This window comes from Talpa occidentalis, unplaced genomic scaffold (assembly GCF_014898055.3).
Source record: "Talpa occidentalis isolate TD23 unplaced genomic scaffold, MPIMG_talOcc4v2.1 talOcc4.4, whole genome shotgun sequence".
NCBI lineage: Eukaryota > Metazoa > Chordata > Mammalia > Eulipotyphla > Talpidae > Talpa > Talpa occidentalis.
Genome location: NW_023604295.1, coordinates 146,364,755 through 146,382,355, shown reverse-complemented (window position 1 = coordinate 146,382,355; position 17,601 = coordinate 146,364,755). Strand labels below are relative to the sequence as shown.

Below are 17,601 nucleotides of genomic sequence, written 5' to 3'. Positions count from 1 at the left end.
CGAGGGCAGTCCAGAGAAAGGGCGGTCAGTGCATAACCCGAGACTTTGGGGAGCCCAGGCCCGGGCCAGCCTTTCAGCTGGTTTTGCCCGGCCTCCCGGCCGACCCAGCGGGGCCGCTGAAAAGCCAGCAGGTTTTCAAGAACTTCTCAGGAAGCTTTCAAAGGGTGTTTTTTTGACCTTATATTATTTCAATATTGTTATTGGAAGTTTTGTGTTAAAAGCAGTATTTGTATATTAAATTTTTATTTTTTTTTTTTTTAAAGATTCATTTATTTATTTATACAAGCACTGGGTACAGTCAGAAGCGCGGGAGGGTGAGAGAATCCACCAGAGCCAGAGCGGGGAGCAGAGCAGGCAGAAGGACCGAAGTACACTGCTGAGGGGAGCAGCGGGCGGCAGGGGAGGTCTGCGCGCCATGTGGGACCCTCCTCCGGTGGCCGGGGAGCAGGAGGGATCCAGGCAAAAGATCTTCGCATTCCTGCCTCCCCCACACATGCCAGAACCACATCCCCACCCCTGGATGCCTCCCATTATAGGAGGGGCAGGGCCCCAAGGAAACATTTACAGGGCCCCTGAGCCTGTTCTGTAACTAGTTGGGGGGGGGCAGGCTTAGCCCCAACCCTGGCCTCACTTACTGGAATGAGGCCTCTGCTGAGCCAACGCGCTAGTTGAGAAGGCAGGTGGGTTGCAGGGGGCACCGGTGTCTCCTATAACTGCTGTGTGCAAGACTTGCTGGCCCCACAGAGATGTGGCCTGAGCATTACCCGCGGGAAGACAAGCCACAGCGTTGGCATGGGGCATCTTTCCACGGTGTTACGGAAATGTTACAAAGCAGGCATTTGAATCACCTGGCAAAGCTGGCAAGTCTTGTTTACATGCAGTGGCCATGCCTGGCTCTGCCCTTCCAGCAGCCCCATGCGGGAAGGAAGGGACTTGCCTGGGGGCAGGGACCCGGTACACCGTGCTTGGCAGCAGGGACACTCGGTATGTATTTGTTGAATGAAGGATTAAATACCAGCTGTGGAACACAACCTGTGGAGTGCTGCGCCAGCGCATGCTATCCTTGCTCTCTCGTGACATGGGGCTCTGCTGGAACAGGGCCAGCTCCTGGAAGAGTGACTCTGGAGAACAGCAGGGAAGATCTAGTCCCGCCTCGGACGACCTGGGTCCCATCTCAACAATCAGCAAGCAGAGCTTGGGCGAGTGACTGAATTTTTGCAACCTGGGTCTTTATCCATAAAAGGCAGCGAAGTGCCACCTTGCCGGCGGCTGTGGGATTTGTGGAGCTGATGCAGAGGGCCTGGCACACGGCAGTTGTTACTGTTCGCCTCCCCATGGATGGGGCCACTCAGGGTCCGCAGGCGCCTGGGGTCAGCTCCGCAGCGGGCCGCCGACCCACTTTCTGTGCTCCTTGCGGCCAATTCCTGCCTCTTCGTCGTGCCCCGATGGCCCCGGCAGGATTGAGATTATAGTGCACGCGGAGATGGGTTAAAACACAGCCTCCCCCAGACAGCGGGCAAAGGAGTGAAGGGCCGAGTGAGGAGTCCAGTGGCCAGGGAAAGCTGGGGGACTCTGAGCCACGCGGGCTGGGGTCCTGTCTCCAGCAGCCCTGAGAGAGGCTCTGGGGTCTGTGGCAAGTGGACGGCGCTCTCCAGTGTGTCCACGTCCTTCCTTAAGGAGTCTGAAAATGGGGAGAATATGGAACCCAGGAGTCGCCGGCCCGGGAAGAAGTCCAAAGTCTTCATCTGAGATGGAGACCGGGCTTGGGCTGCGTGGATTTTCTACGCTTTACGGTGGAGGCGGGAAGGGAGGAGGTGCAAGTCCATATTCTGGGGGCAAAGGGACAGGGTTTGAATCCTGCCCCTGCACTGTACTCTGAGACCTGCAGCGAGTCACACGCCATCCATGGGCCTCCCTCTGGTTGGGAGGATCAGACAGGCGGCCAATATTGCAATAAAGTCATGGCGTTTTTGCGCTCCCAGCACTTACACAGCTGTGTTTACACTGTATCGTGGCCTATGAACGCCACTGTAGCAGTAGCATGTCTAAAACACAATATTGCACACTATGCAAAAAATGCCACCTGAAAAATGCCAGCCCTCACCTGAGCCTGGGCTGAGCCAGAACCTTTCTGCTCTGGAAGGTCCCATAACAAGTGCGGTGTTACCCAGCACAGCAGTGACATGCTGGGGAAGTTTCCTGTGGACACACAGAGCCACGAGCAGGCCTGCCGCGCGGCGACCTGGTACTTTCCGCCCGCAGTTTCCGGGCTGGTCTCCTCTCGCTTGAAAACCTGGCTGCAGGCGGGGAGGCGGGAGCACGGGGCGCGGTGAGCAGCCCAACGGCGAGGACAGCACCTCTGGCCTCCCCAGCAGGGTGGTGCAGGCAGGGGCGGGGCAGGTCCCTGGATGAAGGTGGGCAGGAGGGCTGGGAGCAGAGGGTCTCAGGGACCCCTCGTGACCTGTAAGTGTCCAGCATGGTCTCACCATCCCGGTGTCCTTTTCCCTAGTGGGGTTCAGTTTGCTTCCTCTTCCAGAAAGACAAGTAAACTAAACCAAAACAAACCCAAGAAATCTGACTACAGAATTGAAGCTACCAGAAGGGGGTGGATGTGAGCAAAGGAGAGAGGAGACCCAAGGGTCCCGGGTGAAGGATTGTGGGGGCCTTCGGTGGCGGGTGTGGTGCGATAATGTTCATCTGAAGAGGTGTGAACCTGCACCCCAAAATCATAGTGTTGTAAACTAATGTTACTTTAATAAGCTATTTTATAAATGAAAAAAAGAGAATTGGAAGAGTCGATTTTCCAGTATCAGAAAATGTTTAAAAAAAAAAAACAAAAAACCCCACACCAACCCCCTCCACTTCAAAAGCAGCTTTCCAGACAGCGGTCTCTCACACACTCAGTATCCCAGTCGGCATGTCTAGTTCTGGGGGGCAGATCTCACCCAAATAATATTCACCCCAGTTCCCTTCGGTGCCTGTTAGGAGAACCTACTTCCTGTCAACCCAAGCCAGTCGCAACCTCAGCAAACCCGCGCTGGCCTTCCAACGCCCAACAGCTGGACTCCCCTTGCTCCTCACAGGCGAGGGGAGACTGTGATGGGCTGCGGGAGCCCCCACCGGGACACATGCGACTGGCCCCTTAGCGGCCAGACCTTTGTTCTAAGGGCCAGGCAACACTACCTGCTCCCCACCCGACCACTGCCCGACCCTCTGGGACTTGCCTCTTTTACCATATCCTATCCCAAGCGGCCGCCACCTGAAGCTAGATTTGGGGGAGCATGAAGATGGGGGGCGCAAAGGAAGGGGGAGCACAAGTCACAACGTCACGTCAGGAAAGAGCCAATCTTGAGAATGTGCCCTTGCTGAGGCTGCCATAAACCCCGCTGGCTGCTGTTGGCAGCTGGAGGCCTCTGGGCCTCGGCCTCTGGCGGGCAGCGACCCGGTGCGGCTGGGCAAGTCCTCAGTGGGTGAAAAGCTGCTGTGCTTTTCCAGGAAAGAATGGTGCTTGGGGTTTTTTTCTTACCTGCTCAAAAATAACAGGGCTTTTGTGAGGGCCAGAGACCCCTCGCAGGGGCCAGCTGGGAGGCCAAAAGCCAGAGGAACCGCTCCGAAGGGGGCCGACCTGCTTCCTGGTCCATTCCACAGGCTCGGGGCCAGGGGGCCTGGGGGCCAGTGTGTGCCGTCGCCCCACTGCTGCGCTGAGGCGGGTGAGCGAGACTCGCCCGAGAAGGTGAAGATAAACTGGATACACGGGAAGACGCTCCTCTTCCGTTGCTGAGGCTTGACTTGCCCCTTCGGGGCTTGCTTGGATGGAATCTGGAAGGAGAAATGGCAGGAACCCAGGGTCCCTGCTCGTGCCTGGCCACAAGGGCCCTGGTGAGCTGCTCCGGTCTCGACCCGTCAGGAGCAGCCGCCAAAACTGAACAGAGGAAAAGACAGGACGCAGCCTGCCCGGGTGGGCCGGGGCCTCGGGGGCCTGCAGGGGGAGCACGAGAGGCGGAGTAAAGACCTCGGGGAGGGGCGGGCGAAAGGAGTACAGATAAATTTATTAGTTAAATACTGATTTTACAACCATTTCACCTTAAGACAATGTTAACAGGTTTGTGGGTTAGGGGCGGTACATGAGGGTGGCCTTCATGGAAGAGAACAATGTACACGGTGATTAAAACAGAATCTGGGTTTAAGGATATTCTCTGCTACAGCCAGGAGGGCTTCTGGGTGGGGGTGGGTGTTCGGGGCAGGACTCAGTAAGGCCATCATCTGCCAAGGCTCTGCCGATGACAGGACACGAAGGAGGGGGTTGTCTTTGTGAGGCCTCAGCATCACAGGCAGAAACAGCAACATGGAGAAAAAGCCAATTCCAGAACATTCCAGAATAGCGCAGAGCTGGAGAGTCCTCAAGGCCCACGCTCAGTGTCTTATCAGTCCTTGTCTTTCTTTCCTTGAGTTTTGTTGGGTTTGTCTGCTTTGAATTCATGTTGCAAAATCCGGAGCTTTTTGCCTCCAGGACAAAAGACTTCTGCCGCAGAAGGCCGCGGTGCAGGTGCTGTCCGGCCAGGCACAGCTCCAGAGCCTGGGAACCCACGAGGTCCGAGTGCAGAGCCAGGGTCGGCGGACCTGCGCCCACATAGCACCGGCCCAGGGTCACGCTCGCTTTAGCGATGGACTCTTCATTCGGGCTCTCACTGGAATCCCTGTGCATGAGGGGGGCAGGAAGAGGGAGGATTGGGGGGTGCTTTTTGGCTGAAGTCGAACTTGTTTTGCTGAGGGGGGGCGGGTCACTCAGAACAGCGGAGGCGTTTTATCTCCGAGGCCTCAGGAGTGAAGGGGGGAGCGTGGGCATGAGGCCGTTAGCAGGGGAGGAACTCGCCGAGCCAGGCTGCCCGGGCCGGGCTGTGAGGGGGCGGAGTGGGCCGCTGCCCCCACCGAGCGGTCAGTTCACGGGCTATGCCCAGTGTTTGTGGAGTCGGGGTTGGGATGGAGGCCGCAGGGGAGCACCGAGTCCCAAGGGGAGTGCTGGGTTTCCAAGGGGCCTGTGGCACCCAAATGCTCGTCAAACAGATGCCTTGGCCCTGGCCCTGGCCCAGGCTGGAGCTGGGTCCCAGCCCCTCAGATTCCTGGCGCTGAACGCCATGGAGAAACCACCATCTTGGGCCTCAGCGGCGGGAAGGTCACGGAGAAGGACATCTTGCTGGGTGCAGAAATGAGAAAGAAGTCTCCGCGGAAGGCGCCTGGGCCACGGTGAAGGGCAGGCTCTCCCCATGGGAGTCCGACCCCTTCCCAGCCCCCACCTTGAGGAGTAGCCGATAAAGCCCCGCACCCACGTCCCCGACCCAATCTGTGACTTCAAGTTTCTTCCCAGTTGTTCTGGAGTCATTCCCAGACAGAGCAGGCCAGCCGCGGGAGCCAGCACCTCGGCTCTGCTGTCCTCCAAGTCCCAAGTCGCGCAGGAATCCAAGGAGGGCAGGCAGTGGCATTATGCAGTGATTATGTCCCCGTGACTGTCAGCCAAGGCCAGGCTGTTCCAAGGGTCCTGCTTGGAGCTGGCCTGTGGCGACTGGCTGACGGAAGACGCGTAGCCCTGTGGGGAGAGCTTCAGGGCCGAGAGCACCGGGTGGATGGAGGGCCCGTGGCCCGACATGGCACTGACCGAGAACGTCTGAAAGACAAGCACGAGGCGCTGGTCACTCCAAGGGCTCAGGGAGAGAGGCCTGGGTTGGAGGGATGTCCCACCCCGGGCTGCCACCACCCCAGGCAAAGGGAGCCAGGAGAGGCCTTGGCATGAAGGCAGGCTGGCCACACAGCACCTGTGCTATGCGACTCGGAGGCTGCCTGTGGCACAACCCACACTCGGCAGGGGCTCAGCAGGTCTGAGCACGTGCCTTCTGAAAGATGCCACCATTATAGGCGACCCTTCTGCAGCAGAGGGTGTCCTCCAGAGATGAGAACCACCCTCCTGGTTCTACAGGTTCGGCCTCTCTGTACCCCAACAGTAAAGCTCACTAGACAAGGCATCCCCCAGAACATGTGGAAAACACGTGGGAGTTAGAGGGAGACCCTGACCCAGCTTGGGCGCATCCTAATCTCACGTGGGGGCCACCGCTGGGGAAGCGGGTGGAGGAGCAGGGAGTGGGGGTGGGAGCACAGAGGGTCATTCTGTGGACTCACAGGAAAAATGGCATCCTGCCTGTGACGCACCCCCACCCCACGGTCCTCCGTGGTTTCCACACTGTTCCCAAGCCACCACCCCGCCGCTAATTCTAGACCAAGGCCAGCCAAAGCAGCCTCACTTGGGGCCTCACCTGTGAAGAACTGCTCGGCCTCCAGTGCCCCATCCCCCCTCCTCCAGGGTGGGCAGGCAGTGCCCCGCCATGAGCCAGCCCTGGCACCCCATGCCTCGGCTCCAGACATGGAGGAGCTGCTCTCCACGTGAGTGCGGACCCCTGCCTCGGGCCAGCCGCCCTCCGCCCGCCAGCAGAGGGTTGGGAGCCTCCCCAGCCGCGCCTGGGCCCTGCGCCCAGCCCACCTGTGACAGGGAGCTGCTGTGCCCGTAGTGGGCCGACAGCCCCGGCTCCGTCTTGATGGGGCGCATCTCTTCCCCGCTGCTGGCGGCCGCGCTGCTGGAGCTGCTGGAGGCGCTGCTGGTGGGGGGAAGGCTCTCGCCGCCCGAGGGACCTGGAACAGCAGGAGCGTCAGGGTGGGGCGGCCGTGGGAGCCGCGGGCTCCCTCCATGCGGAGCACACGTGTCAAACTGCATTTTTGAGAGGACAGGCCCACCCCTCTTCACCCCAAACCCTGAGGCCACACTCAGCGCCCAAGCGCGGGGTGTGAGGGGGGGATGGCGGCAGGGAGGGCGGCAAATCAGGCTCTCCATGAGCCACCGTGCAGTGGCTGGAGCCCCCGGGACGGGCAAGCGCCCTAAGCAGCCTCGTGCCAGTTCGGGTCAGGTTCTGCTGCGGATCTCAGCTCCCCAGTTGGGAACCCCAGAGGGGGCTGTGCTGGGGCACCGGTGCCCGGAGGCCCCATGACCGGGACACGGGGGACGTGAGCCGCGCCGAGCTGGGCTGACAAGCAGCCTAGAAGAGGCGGAGGGCACCGTGTTGGGCAGGGAAGCCCCAGGGAGCACTGCTGGCAGGCGCGGGGCTGGGTCTGGGGAGCAGAGCTCTGGTAGTGTTCTAGGTGGGGAAGGGGCGACTGCGGCCCGGTCTGCCCTGGGAGCTGAGGGTTGTTTCCCTGCGGGCCAGTTCTGGGGGAATCTCCTTCGGCCTTGTGCCGGACGGCTGCTCCTGCCGGGTCACAAGGGCCCCTCACTGTTTCTGGAAATCAAGGCGGCAGAGCCCAGAGCTGACAGAGTGGGGCCCTGAGGCTCAAGGCCTGCCGGCAGCCCTGTCTGACTCTGGTGAGGTCGCTGGCCTCTCCAAGCCTCGCTTGCTCATGAGTAAGATCAGGATAATAAATGGGGTGCCATGGGGTTAAGGATGGCCGAGCTAGTATTTGGGGAGGGGCCACAGGTCACTAACGCCACCTCGACTACCAATGACTCCGCTGTGAACGTGACGGAGGGGGGAACCCTGGGCTCCCACACTCCAGTTAGCCCAGAGACGTGAAGGGAACCGAGTTCTCAAGGGGTCGCAGTGCCCAAGGCGAGTGACGGAGCAACGTGTGTTGTCCTCTCGGCCAGGCCTCTGCTGGCCCTGCTGGTCCCCATGGCCCTTACAAGTGGCAATAACAGGCCCCAACCTGAGCTAAGCCTGTAAGCCAAGTCCACCCTTCACTTCCCTCGGGGTGTCCCTTGCGCACTGAGCAGCCGGGACTCTAACGCTACCTCCCCACCTGCACACCCAGCTGGGTGGCCCAGCCGGGAAACACGGTCCCCACCTCCCGGGCGGCTGTTGTCCACACAAGGCACACGGGTCGATTCCTACCTGCTGGCGTCTTGGATTTGTTAAGATTCTTGGGCTTCCGTTTTCTCGTCTGAATCCCCTCTTTCCGCATCGCCAGAGGCCTGGGGACCTGGGGGTCAGTACATGTGGTTGTCCACTTGCACACGATCTGCCTTGGCATTACAACACACAGATAACACCCCGGAAAAGCAACACCTAAGCTGCTCAGCTGCAGACTGCCGGGACGAGGGAATCAGCCCCGGAGCGCGTGCTGAGAAATCCTTCTACTAGAAGATGCACTAGAAGATGCGCCGTGCGCGGGGGCTGGAGACACAGCTCCTTCCCGGAGGCCACAGTGTCGTGGGGAAGACACATCGTGGAGCAAGACCGGACGGGTCCACGACGCAGGAGGCGGGAGAAGCGACCCTGAGCTGTCCAGTGTCGGGAGAGGGCGGGCCCGAGCCTGGGGGCTCTCTGTGGCGCGCAGGCAGGGGTGTCGGGCAGAGGCACGGGCACGCCAGGCTGCAGGGAGAGTGCACGCAAAGCCTTTGATTTATCACCCCCCCAAAAACACCGTGCGTGTGAAAGGGGTGAAACACACACAACGAACTGCCAATTTAGCCCTCGTGACACGCAGCTCGTGGGGTTGACCTATCACACTGTTGTGCCATCATCTCCACCATCCATCTCCAGAACTTCCCATCATCCCAAACTGCAACTCTGTCCCCAGGAAACACTGCCCGCAGCCCCAGCCACCCCCCTCCTACTCTCTGTCTATGCCCCCGACACTCCAGCGCCGTGCAGAGGAGGCCCGTCCCCTGGATACCGTCCTCAGGCTCGGCCACGTCACGGCAGCTGGCAGTGTCCCTCTCCTGCTGGTCCAGTACAGACGCACGCTGCTTAGCCACGCATCAGCGGGCACTGCGAGGGCGTCCACTTTGGCTATCGAGAGGAAAGCGGCCCTGGACACGGGTATCCGCGTGGGTCTCAGAGGCCTGCTTTCGACTCTCTGGATACAGTCCCAGAAGCGGGGCTGCTGGATCACGCGGCAATCCTATTTTTAGTTTCTGAGGACATAATCCTTTTAACACCTGCATAACACTGCTCGGTCAGTTTCTGGTTCCACTCCTGCTGAAGAGCAGTGTTTCCTTTAACCCTTGTCCTCCCGGGAGTTCCCTCCACCCATCTCCACTCCTCAGCGGAGGAGGCTCCGGACTGGAGCACAGAGCGCTCTGAGAAGCCCTGCGTCCTGACGCGCGGCTCAGCCTGTCCTGCCCCGAGGTGTCTTTGTCCATAAACCAGGACACAGTGTTATACATTAAGTAGCTCTAACTTGCCTTTCATGGCTTAAGAGTTTTGCAGACTTGCTTAAGAATCCTCCTTGGGCCTCCCCGGTGGCGCAGCGGTTGAGCGCTGGGTTGCGAAGCTGCCCGCAGCCTCTGCGGCACCGGTTCGATCCCCGGCTGCTCCCCGGCTCCCACTGGCTCCCCGCTCTGGCTCCCTGCCTGCTCTGCTCCCCGCTCTGGCTCTGGTGAATTCTCTCACCCTCCCATGCTTCTGGGAAGCTGTCAGCAGCCTCTGCAGCACGAGTTCAATCCCCGGCTAGGGAGTGGCCCACATGGCGCAGCAGACCTCTCCTGTCTCACCTACTGTGTATTTCAGTAGATCCACTTGTTCTGCTCCCCACTCTGTCTCTGGTGAATCCTCTCACCCCACACCTCTGGCCTGCACCCCGGCTCTTGTATGCGTAAATAAATAAATCTTAAAAAAAAAAAAAAAGTTCTCCTTCCATCTCTGAGCTTATAGAAATGCTTCCCCAGCCCATATTTTTTTAGTACTTTCCTTATCCCTATTTTAAAACGTCTGACATCTACACTGAGTATCTTTCGTTTGCCCACACTTATTTCTATTTGGGGCAGGAGGTGGAAGTCAGGCTTTGCTTCGGTTTTCCAGACTGTCCATACAATTATTCCTAAACACGTTTTCCTTTATCAGCTGAACAGAAACGTCACCTCCGCGGGCCCACGCCCCCTTACACAGACTGTCTCTGAGCCGCCTCATCTGTGAGACGAGCCAGCCTTCCGCGCGGCCCAGGCGGAAGTGAGCGGCGCGTCTCCGTGGTCGCCTGAGTGTCAGTGTCCCCCGCTCAGGCGGTGGAAGCCGATGCCCATGGGGCTGTGACTAGGTGGGCCTTTGGGGGTGAGTAGGTCAGTGGGGTGATGAGGCGATTCAAGAACAAGCCCCCGAGCCCCCTCCCTGGTTCCTGCGTGAGGACACACAGGGGGGTCTGCGGCCCCGGCGTGCTGGCTCCCGCCCTGCTGGCTCCGGCCCTGGACTTGCGCCCCGAGGGCGGGCACGTTCCCTTGGCTGAAGCTGCCAGGCTGTGTTCTCTGCAGACCAGTGCAGCCTCCACGGTCCCTTCCCGATGGACCTCTATGTGGAGAAGAACCACCTGTGGTCTCCATGGAGGACACGGGCGAGGGCTGTGTGGGACGCGGCCGCTTACCCCGTGGAGCTTCATGTAGAGGCCGCAGGCATTGCACACGGGCTCGCCCTCGGCGTTGCGGCGCCACAGTGTCGTGGTGGTGGTCTGGCAGTTGGCACAGGACAGGCCCACGCGGCGGGAAGCAGACTGCAACACAAGACAAGCTTCAGTGAGTGGGGGCCCCGCTGCTTCTGGGGTGGCGGGGCCGAGCCCCGCAGGGGTGTCTCTCAGCGGCCCCGGCCCCACACCTGGTACCTAAGCCACCAGGGTGAGGAGAAGCAGGACCTGTGCTGCCCCGGGGGAGCGAGAATTCTCGTCCTGCAGTGGACGCTGGTGACACTGGGCACCGAGGCAGAAGGGTACCCAGTGCCACCCGGGTGGATGGGCACAGGCCCTCAGGCACTGGACGGGCCCTGGGGCCTCACAAGAGGGAGGCACCGACCACTCTCTCGCCCCCCTGCTGAGGATGTGACCACTGGTTGGCGTTGATCCCAATCAGAGGGTGGTAGGAAGGAGCCCAAGTCCAGAGCCGGCGACTCCTCCCCATTCTCCTGAGGTGCTGGCCCCCCCGACCCCCCCACCCGGGCCCCGTGCCGCTCAGAGCTGAGTCAGGGAAGTCTGGACTCTGGCTGGGTGTGGGGACTTGGCGCCTGTGGGACCCTGGCATGGCCCTTAGCTTTTCTGGGTTCAGTTCCCTTCTGTGCAAGTAACAGGCTGAACCAAAAGGGCCAGGCCCTCCTGCAGCTGAAGCTAACCCGTCCCCACCCCCTCAACCTGGACCCTCTTTCAACGGTGGCCTGACTGCAACATTCAACACCAGAGCAGGCCCGGGGGGCAGGCCGGGCTCTCACGGACGAGGCCCCGCTTACCAGCCGGCGCTGGGGCTTGATGAGGGGCCGGTTGATGCCGTTCATCTTGTGGTAGAGGCCGCAGGCGTTGCACAGGTAGTGCCCCGTCCCGTCCCGCCTCCAGAGCGGAGTGGACATGGCCCCGCAGTTGACGCACTCTCTGCCTTCCGAGAAGTCATCGAACATATCTACTGGGGGAGAACAGAGGGTTATTCTGCGTTTGTCAAAGAATCTGGAAACCATGGAAATCGGACCCTCCCGGGCATGAGGACGGGTTGGGTCAGCGGGCCGTCGGGGCTGGGCACCCTGATGCGTGGGCTCCGCAGGGGCACCAGCAAAGGACGAGGTGGGGCAGCGACCAGCCGCCAACCCCACCTGCCCCGGAGCCTGAGCCCGAGGCGCCCCGACGCTACGTTCCCCGCAACACTGTGACCTCTTCTTCCCATTTCAAAACTGAAATTCTTTGCCTCTTGGAATGAAAACAGAATGAGTGTTTACTTCAGGAAAGTCAGGATACTGGAAGGTGCAAATAAAATCGGCCAACGTGATCCAGTGTGGACGCTCTGTTCCATGACATCCTTCACGACACTATACTGACACATATTTTTGCCTTGTTGGGGTCAAACTCTGTAATTTTGAGTCTTTTTTTCCCCCCACTTAATAACAAAGCACTTCCCAGCATGAGAAAGTATCTTAGCGAAGCGCAGCATCTCATCTCGTAACGCGCCACCCTTCCAACTACGTCATTCAGCTTTTACTCGGTCTCACCCAGGGTCTGAGCTGTGTCTGAAACACTGCTGCCCGCGTACCCACATGCTGGCGTGTCTGCATAGTCCTTGGGCTACCCCCTGGCAGCAGAATCACTGAGTCAAAGGACTACATTAAAAGAAAATGCATTGTTCAAGCTGCTTTGCAAGAAAAGGGGGTAACGCATGTCTCTTTTGCATACACCTGCAGGAGGTGCTGAGTGACGGTCTGGCTCTTTTTTTGGCTTTTTGGGACATAAAAGAAAAGTGCATGTTGGGAGTCCTGGCTGCGTGCCGACGAGCGCACCTCAGAAGCCTCCGGCGCCTGCCCCCTTCTCTTATTCAGCCTCCCCCACCTTTACAGTCACAAGCTCCACTCAGTCCCTTGGGCGGTCCCGTGAGAGAGGCTGGGACCCTTGGCCTGTTCCTACCGCGAGCTACAGAAGCTTGGCTCAGAACTTCCAGTGGCTGCCTCCTCTTTTGAAAAAACACTTCTAGCCCTTCCAAGTTTTCTGTCCCTAACTTTCTGTCCCAGTGTCCAGATGGCTCTTATTCCACTGCCAGAGCCACCGTGGATTCTTCTCAAGTAGAGGGGGCAGATATTTGGGGTGGGGATTGAGCGCATTCCTTCCATGGGGACTCAGCCCTCTGCAATCAGGTTGTGAGCTGGAGACAAGGATGGTGGGGGGCCGCCCCCAACTCTGGGTACACAAACAGTCATTTGCACCTGCAAACAAGTAGCTGTGAGTCAACACACGCAGGTGTGAGGGGCTGTTTGCGCAGACCAGGGAGCTGAGCACACACGTCATAGGCTATTTTTGCAACTGGGTCACACTGGGCGCCCTGCAGCAAGGTCACCTGCCCTCAGAGCCGCAAGGAAATGGCGACAATGTCTACTCAGTTCCCCCGGAGGAGGTAGGGGGAGGTACAGCGAGATCACAACCCGGACCCCACCGTGGCCACCCCCATGGCCCTCTGGGGTCAGCCTTAGGCCATCCCTAACTGGGGGGGCTGGGGGCGGCGTGCTGGCTGGGTCGTGCCCTTGTTGCATGTTGCTCGGACACTAGGTGGCACTGCAGCCTCAAAATGGAAGGTGCCCGGCGCTGGCGGACCGGTGGGGAGACCCTGGGATCCTCCTCCCAGCGCCTCTTCACTCTGGAGACAGGTGAGCGCACCCAAAGGACAGAACCTAGTAATCGTCGGCCGCCACCTAGCGGCCTGGTTTGGAGGCCGCCTCCCCGCCTCCCCTGCAGACAGGCTTTTTGTTGCTCACAAACACCCCAGCGCACAGCTCGCACGCATGAAGACCCACACTCTCCCCCTTTCAAGGGGACTGGACTCCTCTCCGGAGTGGCCGACTCGGCTAGGCTCCCTCTTCCATGAAGTGTCATCCCGGCCCCCAGCCTCAGCCTGGAGACCCCAGCCAGTGCCCCAGAAGCACCTCCGCTGTCTCGGAGAGAGGGGCCACACACTCATGCAGCGATTTCACTCGTGAGGAAAGGCTCGGGGTGGCAGACGCGATCACCGACAGACGCTCGCAGGCACCTGCTCTGGAGGCCGCGGCAGCCGGGGGGAGCTGGCGTGCAGGGCACCAAAGACCGAACTGGGCATAGTGGGCCGGAAGGGAGCACCTGAGCCAGGTGGGGACTCAGGGTGCTGACAGCAGGGCTCTAGGGCAGGAGGCAGGGAAGAGCCCAGGGGAGGATCAGGTGGGAAGCAGCTGGGAGTTCTGGATGGAGGTCAAGGCCACGCTCCCTGCAGGTCCCAGGCAGACACCGTGTGCCCCACAGCCCCCACACCCCAAGTCTGCACCAGTCTGCACCCTTTCTACGAAAGAAATCCTGCCATCCAACCTATTCAGTGGTTATCACCGTTTTAAAGGAGGAGGAGCAGGCGGGTGGGGGAGACCCTCTTCAGAAAGGGCTATTTTGTGGGACGCAGCGGGCAAGCGCTTGCACCCCCGGAAGGCCAGGACCGGGAGGGCGCTGACGCCGGCACACAGACTTCTCTCTTCTAGAAAACACCGTTCTGTAATGTCTTCATTGCCTATTTAGAAAATTCTGACACAAACTATATAAAAACAAAACCACTCTGATGGCCCCACCTAAGGGGGGGAGCCTTCTCCTCTGACACTTGACAGTTTCTCCCCTTGGACTGAAGAAAGGAGAGAACAAAGTTCACGCCGGGCTACTCAGCACTCACACTGGGGAAAGGCGAGGCCACAGGCGGGGAGCCCTGGAGGAGCACCCACTTTTGGCCCATACAGGGAAGGACGACCTTTCTCCTTCATTGGAAATGCCCTGGGTGGGACTTCCGGCTCCAGGGACGGCGAAAGGCTGGGGCGAAAGGCCAGAAAGGTCTGGTGCTGCGGAAGGGCGGGCTGGGCCTGGACTGAGGAAACAGCCCTGGCAAGCTGGGCCTTCTGGGCCTCCTGGGCCTCCAGAGCTGGTGCGGCCACTTCTCAGGCAGTGGGAACCCAGCACTGGGAGGGGGGGTCAGCTCACCCCACATTCAGAGGAAAGACTTGTGATAATAGCTGTAAAGTACTTCGCAAATAAGAGGAAAAACTCCCAACAATGGCTGTGAAGTGCTCTGCAAACAGGGCGGCCCGATAACAGTGATGGATTATTGTGATGGTGGAGGAGAGGGCCTGGGACAGACCCGGCGGCTGCAGGGGAGGGCGCCTGGAGCAGTCAGGCACCTGGCCTTTCCTCCCACACGTCTCTCGGGACAGCCAGGATGCGTGGTGCAGGCAGGGACAGGCTGGCAGCATGGGCGAGGCTCAGAGCTGCTGCTCAGGAGAAGCCCAGATGGGTGATGATTTCAGCAACGAAGAGCAAGAAACGGAACTGCAGCCCTCCCCCAAGAGCGGGCACCTGACTCATTTCCATCCATGCCCCATCGACAGTCTTCTGAAGGAGGGAGACAAACTCGGCCTGACTTTACAGGCACGCTCGCGCAGCCAGTCCAAGAATGAAGGCAGACGTGCCCCTGAGCGCCTGGACCAATGCTGTGGGCCAGGAGGTGGGGGACCCCGCGCCACCCCCTGGTGACCTGGCACAGTGCAAGGCAGAGACGTGACCTCGCCCTGACCTGTCCATCCATCTTGGAGGGCCCACCCACAGGCCAGGTGAGGAGTCAGGGGTGGGAGGAGGCCAGAGAGAGAAATCGAGAGGGGAAAAGAGACCGCAGAGGCGGGAGGCCCCACAGGCCAGGATGGTGCTGGGCACTGCCCCAAAGCTGTGTTTGTCTCCCTGGACGAACCGGAAGCCGGAGCGAGCTCAGGCTGGTGCTTGTGACCACGCGTGTGCCGGGCCAGGCCACAGAGCTGGGGTGCCTCTGGGGGGCTTCTGCCACCCGGGGAAGCCCCCTGAGAGCCTGCTGGAGCTGCTGGACTAGCCTGGCAGCAAGTGCTGGACACAGAGGCCAGTTAGACAGAACTGGGCCAATCCCGGTCTAACACTGTTTTGGTTTCGCGGCAGAGACCACTCAGAACAAATAATGACATTCATGTGACAAAGCGCAGTGGCGCCTGGGCTTTCTCAAGCGTCCCCCTCCCCAGCTGCACAGCCTGCGGAGGGGGAAGGCTCCCCAGTCCCAGAAACTGTTCACGGGCCGAGCAGCTTTCTGGGGCGCAGACCAGCCCAGGCCTGGGCAGAGATCTCCCCCAGCACCCAGCAAAGGGGCTTAGAACAAAGTCCCTGGCCCCACCCGCCTGTCCCTCGCTGAACTCCAGCCGGAGTCCCATCCAAAGTTCACCGAGATTGTGCGTGGATTTCCTGACAGGCCCGAATCCGGCCCGGGGTTGGCGCCTCGGCCTGGGGCATGAGGAGCAAACAAATCCTGGGGTTTTCTGGCAGCCCCCGAGCCCGGGTCTTCTGGGCTTTGTCAGGCTTGGCCGTGACAGACGCTCCCGGGGCTGACGGGGATCAGAGCGCCTATTTTGGAAACTCCTGCAGCCGCAGAGCAGAGGGAGTTCAGCAGGAGCTGGCGCTCGAGCCAGGCCCTGCTCGGGCCCTGAAGAAGCAAGCTGAGGCCTGGGCCGGCCCTTTCAGGAAGGCATTTTTAGGAAGCTGAAGATAAACTGCATGAAACAGCACCCTGCGGCTCTTCCCAGCCCTCGCGGGGTACCTGCTCTCCTCCAGGTGCCTGTAATCACACTGGGAGCAAACGCCCGCCCGCTGGGCGCCACTCTCTGGCTTTGGGTAAAGAGCGAGGCTCAGGTTTAAAAAAAAAAAACCCACAAACAAGTAAGGACGTTCTGAAAGGGAGGGGAACATGAAGAATGAGATGGGGGCTGAGGGAGGAGAAGAGAGAGAAGGGACAAGAGGCAGTCCAAGCAAGGCAGCGGGGAGGCAAGCAAGGGCCCAGAGCCAGGCTGTGCTCACCCCGGGGGCCACGGTCACGCAGGGAAGGGGGCTGGGCTGGGGCGGCGGCCGGTGCTAAGGCCTCTGTGCAGAGCCCAGCGTCCTCTCGCCTTTGGGAGGATCTACAAGCTGGGGACTCGGGCTGCCCTTCCTGTGGGGATTGGGGGGGCCAGGAGTGCCAGAGACAGGGAAAGTGCCCAGTTCTAGAAAAGCGAGGTGGCGTGGCGTGCCCTGCTCACATGACACAGCACACTGGGGCTGGGCCCGGCGTCCCTGCTGCTGCCTTCAGGGAACGTGAGCATCCTGGGGGGGCCCACCCCCCGCTGTAGCAGGCAGTGCCCCCACCTACAGCTGGGAGTCCGGAAAGAGCCTGGGGTCTGGGGCGGGGCGGGAGGCGCACCTCGGCACACCGTCTGGGAAGCGGCTCTGTCCCGGGCCTTCGTGAAGGTGCGATCTGACGCCACGACAAGCCCCCGTGAAGGGACAGAACTACGGCAGAGACTTTCCCCTGAAATACAGGCCGCCTCCTGGCTCCAAGAGAAACGTCTGGGTGCTTTACAAATTAAAGCGGGGCCTCAGGATGCATCTGCCCGGCCGCGAGTGCCCTGCAGAGGCTCTGCAGGCTCGGAAAGTTCCATGCGGAAACCCCAGCAGGAAAGCTCGGGCAGCGCCCTCCCTAGAGGGGGCAGGGACGCCGTCGTTAAAGCAGACAAAAGCAAGAAAGACTCAAAAGTTGTGTTGCTTTAAATAAATAAGTAAATAATCTTAAAAAAAAATTCTTTTCAAAAATTTTTTCCCAATGTGGACGTTTTGAGCTCTGAACAGCAGCAGCCCTGTCGCTGACCGCCTGCCCAGCTGTCTCTGTCCCCTCCCGGCCTCCCCATGCTGTGGACAGGTGGGCAGCACTGCGCTGGGCCTCCACGGGCCGCTGCACCCAGGGACGCTGTCCTGAGCGCGGAGGCCCGGCCCTCGAGCCGCACCGCAGGCTCCCGCTGCGGCCGCCCTCCGTGCTGAGGGGCCTTATTGCTGATATCCCGGGACAGCGGGCTCGGAGCCAGGATGTGTAGCCGCCTCGGCAGACCAAGTGAGACCCCCCTTCCACACAGGCCCCAGGTGTCCCCCAGCTCTCACCGCTCTCCAGTGTCACCCCGACTTGCAGCGGGCAGCAGAATGCCAGGGAAGGGCGCACAAAACGGCACAAGCCCAGGACCCGGAGTGTCGCTGACACCTCACCAGCCCCGGGACAGGCTGCAGCCTGGGCCCAGACGC

The 17,601-nt window shown here is 60.4% G+C and overlaps 1 protein-coding gene across 2 annotated transcripts in view; it reads right to left on the bottom strand.

Annotated features, from left to right (window-relative positions):
- Positions 1-407: 407 nt before the first annotated feature.
- Positions 408-17,601, bottom strand: part of GATA4 (GATA binding protein 4) — a 39,689-nt gene continuing 22,495 nt past the window's right edge. Inside the window, exons 2-6 of one of the 2 annotated variants that reach the window (XM_037526549.2) lie at positions 11,241-11,410; positions 10,393-10,518; positions 7,929-8,016; positions 6,530-6,678; positions 408-5,662 (exon numbers count right to left, since the gene is read on the bottom strand). In XM_037526549.2, coding sequence (XP_037382446.1) covers positions 5,480-5,662; positions 6,530-6,678; positions 7,929-8,016; positions 10,393-10,518; positions 11,241-11,410 — 716 coding nt within the window. In that variant the 3' untranslated portion in view covers positions 408-5,479. The remainder of the gene's footprint in view (positions 5,663-6,529; positions 6,679-7,928; positions 8,017-10,392; positions 10,519-11,240; positions 11,411-17,601) is intronic. The other variant, XM_037526550.2, reaches the window with a different exon arrangement.